Consider the following 8,339-nt stretch of genomic DNA (forward strand, 5'->3'; position numbering starts at 1 on the left):
CACGTTGGAAAAAAAAAAAAACATTCTAATGAGTAAATGTGTATTGAAGCAGCTTTTTTTATTTGAAGCCCTGTCACCCGGCAACCAACCACGCTGCTGCCGTTGTTTCTTTTCCAGTAAGTCATTACAGTAAAAAAAATCAAATAAAATCATCTCTGATCATATAGCTTTCGAAACACAACCTACGGAGAGAAAAACATTCGGCTATTGATGCCTGGCTTTTGATTAGACCTCATGCTCCAGTCTTTTATCCCCTTACCCCCAAGTGACTGTTGTCACTCTCACACAATCATATGTATGCTATTGCAATTGCAATTAATAATTATGTAGTCCACTTGGAATTTTTTTCATTTTTATTTTAAATTAGAACACAAGCATGTGAAGGTCTAGTTATAAAGTTGGATCTTGACGTAAATGTAAATTAATTATGACAATTAAAATTAAATAGATTAAATTCTTCCATGGCCAAGCTTGTAAGCCAATTTCTTCTCTGCTGAAACTAATTGAATTTCCATTAATCCATTCCAACCACCGAGACCAGCATTCCTTTTAAGCATCTTTTAAGAACTTAAGAACATCTTTTAAGAACTAGCCAATCACGCCACAGACTGTGGTAGATGTTTTTATTTCAATCTCCGGGCCCAAAACACGCCAAAATGCTTCTTGTGTGTGTGGTGGAGGAATCAATAAGCAAATCAATAAGCGAATCATCGGGCAAAACTTGTTGATCTTAAATCATCGTTTTGCAATGGAATGAATGGAAATGCTGTCTGTCTGTCTGTCTGCCCCCCCCCCTAGACTACTTTTACTCTTTTTTATTTTTACTTTTCCTGGAGGAAATTAAAAGCACCCAAAGTCAATTGGTGATTTAGCATCTCTTTCTTTCTCATTCTCTGCATCTCTCTCCTCAAAATATGCACAAGAAGAACATCTTCATGGCTGAGTGTGCATGTAAACACACACACGCACCAACTCTGGGGGCTCATTAGCGTGGGTGCGTGGGTTTAGAGATTCATCACGTTTGTTCAAGCACTTCCAACCCTCCCAGAATTAACGCTATGCCACTGTATATATAAGTTCATTAGTCAACAAACTGATGATGTCATTGCTACGGATGTGCTTTAAGTTTGACTATCTTTGTTCATATTGTGACAGCCAGAGGTGGTAAAGATACACCCACACTTTGTATTTACTAGAAGTAGAAATTCTTGAAAAAAAGTGCCAAGATTTCATTCAATCGTGATCTCAAAAGGCTTCAAATTAAATAAAGTCATGTATGAAAAATGGTCAACTTTCACTCGTCATAGCTGCAGGCCATGCGCTTAGGTGACGGCCTCAATGGAAATGCATCTTAATTAAAGGGGGGGGGGGGGCAATAATTGAGTGTGTAAGACAAAGCCATTGTGGTGATGTGCTAATGGTTTTGCATGACAAAAAGGACGCACAAAGAGAACGCCACGCTCGGCACAGGAAGACGCATCATGTGGATTGAAGGTGTTTCGCGCGGTGCAAGCGGCTCGCTAGAGCATCGAGAATTGGCAGAGCGCATCAAAAACGCCCGAGCTGACAAGCAATTTCCACTGTTTTATGAAGTCATGTTTTCAACTCGTGATGATTTTGTTCACTAGAATGTCGTGGTGCGTTTAATGCCATCCGGTAAATGTCAATCATTGCTAATTATACTCTGGTTGCAGATAACGGTGTGCAGCCTTGTTTAAGGGTTGAAGCGTCTCGGGTTCGGGTCCGTCTCAGACGATCCAAAATTGCAGATTGAACTGAATTTTAAAAACATCAGGGAACTTGACACTTTTTTTTAGCTTTAAGTATATCTGCAGCCAATGAAATATGTGATAATTTAAAAAAAACGTAACATATGAAAAAATAGTAGGTCTGAATACTTAGTTGTTTAACAAAGTTTTGTCATAAAAGGAAATACTTGTCCACTCATTAGTTCAGATTTCACAGTATGCAAGTTCTCATGCCATTAAAATTATTATTATATTTAAAACTAATTATATGAAAATATTGATGATAAAAACAAACGTCTTAATTAATTACTTGTGATAATGATTAGTGTCTCGTAGCAATCAATATGCAGCAGGTCCTTGTTCCTCGGGATCATAAATCGACTCTCTCGGGAATGTTTGGCCACATGTCACGCGCTCAGAGATCAACTGCTTAACTGCCCTTGAGCGTTAAAATGCATCTTGCCAGCTTTATAAGCTTCGCAGAAGAATCACAACAAACCTTCCCTTGCATTCGCTTAAAAAAAAAAGACAAAAGTGTGCATAGTGCGTATTAAATGCATGTTGTGATAGCATTAATTGATAACCCAGCGCTATATAGGGGCGCGTGTGCAAGCTTCGCTTGCGTGACAAAGGACGTTGGGGACCTGCTTGTGTCGGGTGATCCTCTTATAGAGCGCGCTCCTCTTCTGCTTAGCCAGCAAATACTCTTCACTGGGAGGAGAGGGAGGGGGGAGCGGGCGAAGGCGTAGTAGTATGTTTTGGAGGGGGGGGGGGGTGTTTTTTATTTTTTTTTTAATGTATTTGATTTTGTCCAATCAATCCGATATCAAACTTCAGCCGGTATAAGTCCGTCGCAGACCGCCACTCACTGCCTTTCTCCCCCGGATGGAGGTGCCAAGAGCCAGCTGCCATCATCCCACGGTTGCCCCCCCCCCCCCCCCACACACACACACACATACGCTCACACGCACACACAAAAACCTTGCAAGGAAGGACAGACAGACGGCACATGCATGCGGCAGCATTGTTGGTTTCGTCTCTACGCACTGCTTGCTAATCCATTATTGAGAATCAACCACAAGTTCAAGCATTTTATGAGTCTCTATTTTTCCTGTCCCTCTCACTCTCTCTCTCGGCTTTCTTGGACTGAGCGTCCTGCTCCACTTTCTTGTCTATTTATATCATCATTTACTACACGCGTGTTGACGGATGAACGCTCAAGTGTTTGTTTTCCTTAGCGGAATTACTCTCAAATTAACACGCATTAATGGCATCTTTACGCTCGGATTTGTCTGCGATGATAATGCAGGTCAGAGTGCAGTCACCAATCCCGCGGAATGACAAGCAGCGTGTAAAAAGCGTAAACAAACGCAACATTGACGCGTGCGTAAACGCATCCATCCATTCTCGCGGCTTTTTTTTCCTCCCCTTCTCTCGCTCTGCAAGTCGGGTCTGTCTTATTTGACGTCACTGTGTCTGAGAGGAGGAACTTAAAATGACGAGACGAGCAGAGCGTGGAGGGATGGAAGGAGGGGGGGTGTAGGGAGGGAGGGAGAGAGGAGGGGGAGAAGAGAGGAGAAAGGGGGCTGAGGAAAGAAATCAAAGGAATAATCGCGCTTGCGCAAAAGTGGGGAGAAAAATGGGAATCAGTCTCCAAATGCTGGTGTTGATGCATCTTTCTTTTTTTTTTTAAGTAAAAAAAAAAAAAAAAAAGCTCTGCTGATTTCAAACCCATCAGCACGTGTTCCTTTATTTCTTATTTCGCAGCGAGTAAATGAGGAAACCCGTTTGGGTGCGTGTGGAGGGAGACTTTTGTCAACACACACTTCATTTGACTGTCACACGGTGTCCTCACTTGCCCGCCTTTCCGCACAGTTGCTAACCTGACGTCTCGTTTTCCAAGTCCAAAGAAATTCTCGTAAAAAACTAAAAAAGTTTTCACGCAGTGCGCAACTTGGACGTGAAATAAACCGTCTGTCAAGTCACGTCAGGATGACTGCACGCACACAAGCCAAGACACTAAGATGGCGCCTCCCTTGGTGTCAAGTTCAAGTGACTCCTTGCAGTCTGACTCCCAGCAAGCACACAAACATGCTTCTAATCATATATGAACGGGAAAAAAAAAATCATTTGGAAGGCTCGTTTGCAGAATGCTTTGCTTTTATTCCAGTCCAAAAAAAAGAAGAAAAAAAATCACATTTGTTTTCTTAAAAGAAAGCAATACACAGTAGCCTCTAGAAACAAGGGAGCGCATTGTGCCTGATGGTCTGTAGCTGATTCAGGCTAAGGCATTAACGTGGGCCTGCTCTTGTAACATTTGCCTCAATGTGGCACAGTAACACATTTCATGACTAAAACCATTTTTTTCCTCATCATCAGAATTTGACCCCTGTCTCCCAGAAAGTGTTACATCACATTCTCGCTTTTGTGTGTACGTGTGTTTTTGTTTGTTTATAAAGACAATATTTGCTATGTGAATGAGGGGCAAGCATAAGAAAAAGTAGTTCTATTTTAAATTAAGGTATAGAAAATAGCATATAAAACATATACTCCTTAAATTATTTAATTAAATAAACGTATTTCATATATCACTGTCACGAGGTACCGATTTTCTTTTTGTACATTTTATTTTCAAAGTTAGTGCTGGTGGTCTGAAATTGTTCTCACAATATACTTTGTGTCTGCATAATATTTAATTCTTGAGAATAGGTTACAATGCAATGCTGTAACTCTTTTTGAAACCCCCAAACAAAAAAAAAATAAAAGTCCCTCATAGATCTACAATTCCTTCCACGAGATTTGTTTTTCCAACACAAAAAAATGCCATCTGGACAAGTTACTCACACATAAAAAAAAACAAAAAAAACAGGCATCATCAAACTGCTCTATATGCAAACACCACAACAGAGAACACGCTTTAGTTTCCACAGAAGAATTACGTTTAAAACAATGCAGGCTGACAGACAAAAACGTTTTATTATTATTATTAATATTATTATTCTTTTCTTTCTTGTGACAGTTCCATTGTTGCCGATGCACACATTTAAAAACATACTTGCACAAAGACACTGCTGGAACTATTCTTTAAAAAAAAAAAAAAAAAGCCATTATTGGCGTGTCTCGACACCCAATTTTAAAATTCTGTCATCTTGATTTGGAAATCCGCACACGCTTGTCTATAATACAAAGTGTGCAATAGGCTGGTTTTTTTTGTTTGTTTGAATGCTACAGATTTGACATCTATGTCTGATTCTATAAAAGTAAAATATACAAAAGCAAAGTTTGAATTCCAAGCCCACCCCCAAATAAAGATTACAACACAAGCGTTTTATAGCTTCTCAGCTTAACTCCCTCCTCCAAGGTCACACATGTACATGTCAATGGTCATAAAGAAAATATGGGAAATATTTTGCATCATATATAGACAAATCCATATTATCCATCCATATAGACTATTTATTATTCGATGCAAATAAGACACGTGTAGGCCTACTGGTTAAAAAAAAAATCAAAATATCAGAAAGGAAAAGACAAAAGGATACAATCGCCATGTTGGAGCTTTTTTTGTTGTAATTGTGAAGCTGAGCCCAAACTGTACAGTTGTTAGAAAAAAAAAAACATTTCCATAAATATCATTTTCCCCCCCAGAACTTATACCCATAATTAAATTACAAATCGATAAATATGGCATCATGGATATGTATTTACAACGGCATATTAACAAAAGGCAACGTTATTATATTTAACGGCAACAATCGTAACCTAATACCACATTTTTTTCTCCACCCGAAAAAACGGACGATGACAACAGATTTGACCCCATCAAACAAGGAAATACATTCACGAGTATAATATTTATTTAGGATTTTTTTTTTTCGTTTTGTAATCTTTTAAACTGTGTTCAAGTTCATGACAAAAAGACTTTGGCACGTTTTTTTAAGACTGAAGTTCCAACAATCAATTGAAGGGGCGACATAACAGTTGCTGTCTGCCACCCTTTTTATAATATAAAACAGAGTGAAGTAATCTTCCCTTTTTTTATTCTTTTTATTTTTAAATAAAATTTTCAGAAAATACATAAAATGAAAAATAAATCATTTTTAAATCCTGAAATGTTTTTTTTTTTCAACTAAAAAGAGAAACAAAAACAACACAATGATGTAATCTGCGGATTCTCTTTTCCATTCATTTTCATTTGAATCCCTCCAAACTGCGGAATAAAAAGTCCAATTTGAGTAATCCTGAGCTCGGACGTGGCCCGCTTGCTTGCTTCTGCATGTCCCGTTATGTTCGTGCGCGCGCGCGTGCTTGCGCGTGTGTCTGTGTGGATGTGTGTGTGTGTGTGTGTTTGTGCGTGATCAGGAAACGTCTCAGTTGTTTTTAAAATCCACATTGTCGAAGTTCGGCCTCTTGCTTCTTCTTGCCCTCAAACGTACCATTCGTTAAAATTCGGCGCCAGCCCCTCGCTGTGTCCGGATGTGTTTTGCACGGCTGACGGGGGCGTTTTTGTCGGGTCTTCGCTGGAGGCTGAGCCCAGAACCGGGGGTGTGGATGATTCGTATCCGGAGCTTGCTGCCGGGGACGATTCGGACCCTTGGGACTCGTGGACCTTTCGTGGAGAGGGAATAAACCAAGAATTAAAAAAATCGAACCAAACATAAAAAAGGGAGTGGGCTATTTAAGAAGCGCTTCTTTGCGTGCGCGCGCCATCGCTGATGGGTCTAATGAAGACGTTAATTACCTTCATGTGTTTCCTGAGAGAGCTGGGGTGCGTATAGGACTTGTCACACACTTTGCAGATGTACGGCTTGTCTGACGTATGCACGTGCATGTGCTTCTTCCGGTCGCTGCTGTTGGCGAAGCGTCGGTCACAGCCGTCGAATTCGCACTTGAACGGCTTCTCACCTGGCGGGGGAAGGCGCACGCACGTCATATATACACGGTAGACGGCCGCGAGCGCGCGCTCGCGCACACACACACACACACACACACGCTTGAGCGCACACGTACACCCCCCACACACACACACACGCACGCGCACGCGCGCCCACGGAGAATGTGTGAGCAGTATTATTATATAACAGCGTACCCTACATTTTTTGGCTTCACAACTGGGCTAAGCGCTGCTTCTGTCATGCTTTTATTTATTCATCGCGTCTACTCTCACTTTAGTAAACACTGGAGCAACAGTTTGCAACTCCACTCCAACTGTGCGCTCAGAAGAGTGGACCTTAACACTTGATTTAACACACGCTCCCAACGAGCACAACTTAGCACAAACACACACCTTGCGTTGTTTATTGTGCCTTACCCGTGTGCGTTCTTTTGTGGATTTTTAAGTTCTCCGAGCGAGCGAAGATTTTCCCACAGCCCGGGAAGGGGCACGGGAAAGGTTTCTCGCCCGTGTGCACTCGGATGTGGTTGACGAGTTTGTACTTGGCCTTAAAAGACTTTCCCTCCCGAGGGCAGTCCTCCCAGAAGCAGATGTGGTTGCTCTGCTCGGGCCCGCCGACGTGCTCCATGGAAACGTGTGTGACCATTTCGTGCATGGTGCTGAACGTCCTGTCGCACGTCTTTTTGGGTCTGTTCATCTGGTGCTCGTCTATCCACTTGCACGACAGTTCTTGCTTGATGGGCTGTCGCATGTAGCGGAAGAATGCCCCCGGACCGTGGTGGCTGGGCACGTTCATGCCCATGTTCATGTTGATGGGATGGTTGTAGTTGTGCAGCTGCGCCGCCGCACCGTAGGGGTCCGCGCGCGGACTGGCCACCGGCCGGTAAGGGTCGGCTCGTCCGAAGATGTCCCCGCGCAAACCCAGATGCATCTGGCTGTTGACGACGTGTCCACTCTGCGACGAGTGGCTCACCCCTTGCTCGTGGAGTCCGGGGAAGAGCAGATGTCCTGGGTTGTCCGCGATACCCGGCGGCCCATGGAGGCTCCCGGTCGAGGCTGCAAACAGCCCGTGCTGCGCGCTCTGCGCGGCCGACTCTCCCACGCTGCGGTTCCGAAAGAGAAAGTCCCGCGTGGAGTTGAACGCCCCCCCGCCGTACGAGCCCACCTGGCCGCCGTGCGCGTGTCCCAGCGCCGCCGCATAGCCACCGGCTTGCGGGGTGAAAGCTGATGTCTGACCGGAGGTGATGTCGTGGCCCACGGGGCTGATTTTGAACGCTGCCGAGTGGGAGGACTCGCTGAACGGGTTGAGTCCAAGGCTCGCGTCCCTGTTGCTGATGTCGTGGTGCCTTGGTGCCCCGAAGCCGCCCACTCCTAGCGACGCGAATTGCGGACCGCTATCGAGAAGCATAGTCATGAGCTATGACTGGGGCAAAAAAAAAAAATAAAAAATTAGGAGGAAAGAAATATAAAATCCAGTTTAGCGGAGCGCGCAAGCTGCAAGCGCCGCGCCGAGATTTGCTGCACCGAAAATAATTATTAAATATCACGAACCCCCCAAAAATGAGCACTCCGAAAACGGGGACGAATCCTTCTCAAGAGTTTGGAGGAACGTGCAAAACTCCCGTCGAGCGCGCTCCGTGAGAACCAGGATCACACTCCCCCCCTTTCCAGCCGGATGATGTCCTTGGACTGATAAA

The 8,339-nt window shown here is 43.6% G+C and overlaps 1 protein-coding gene across 1 annotated transcript; it reads right to left on the reverse strand.

Moving 5' to 3' along the window:
• Positions 1-3,986: 3,986 nt before the first annotated feature.
• Positions 3,987-8,339, reverse strand: zic3 (zic family member 3 heterotaxy 1 (odd-paired homolog, Drosophila)). The gene is made up of 3 exons (XM_061295169.1): positions 7,060-8,339; positions 6,490-6,653; positions 3,987-6,357 (listed from the first exon to the last, which is right to left on the reverse strand). The coding sequence occupies exons 1-3, from the start codon at positions 8,054-8,056 to the stop codon at positions 6,175-6,177; spliced, it is 1,344 nt and encodes a 447-aa protein (XP_061151153.1). The 5' UTR covers positions 8,057-8,339; the 3' UTR covers positions 3,987-6,174.

The sequence above is a fragment of the Syngnathus typhle genome, linkage group LG1 (assembly GCF_033458585.1).
Source record: "Syngnathus typhle isolate RoL2023-S1 ecotype Sweden linkage group LG1, RoL_Styp_1.0, whole genome shotgun sequence".
In the NCBI taxonomy this organism is placed as follows: Eukaryota; Metazoa; Chordata; class Actinopteri; order Syngnathiformes; family Syngnathidae; genus Syngnathus; species Syngnathus typhle.

What these genes read in the sequence shown, in the direction of transcription:
- zic3 (XM_061295169.1), bottom strand. Translation starts at nt 8,056, where the DNA reads ATGACTATGCTTCTCGATAGCGGTCCGCAATTCGCGTCGCTAGGAGTG. An exon ending in CCACAAAAGAACGCACACGG is followed by an intron (nt 6,654 to 7,059) that starts GTAAGGCACAAT and finishes TTCCCCCGCCAG; the next exon opens with GTGAGAAGCCGTTCAAGTGC. An exon ending in CTCTCAGGAAACACATGAAG is followed by an intron (nt 6,358 to 6,489) that starts GTAATTAACGTC and finishes TCTCCACGAAAG; the next exon opens with GTCCACGAGTCCCAAGGGTC.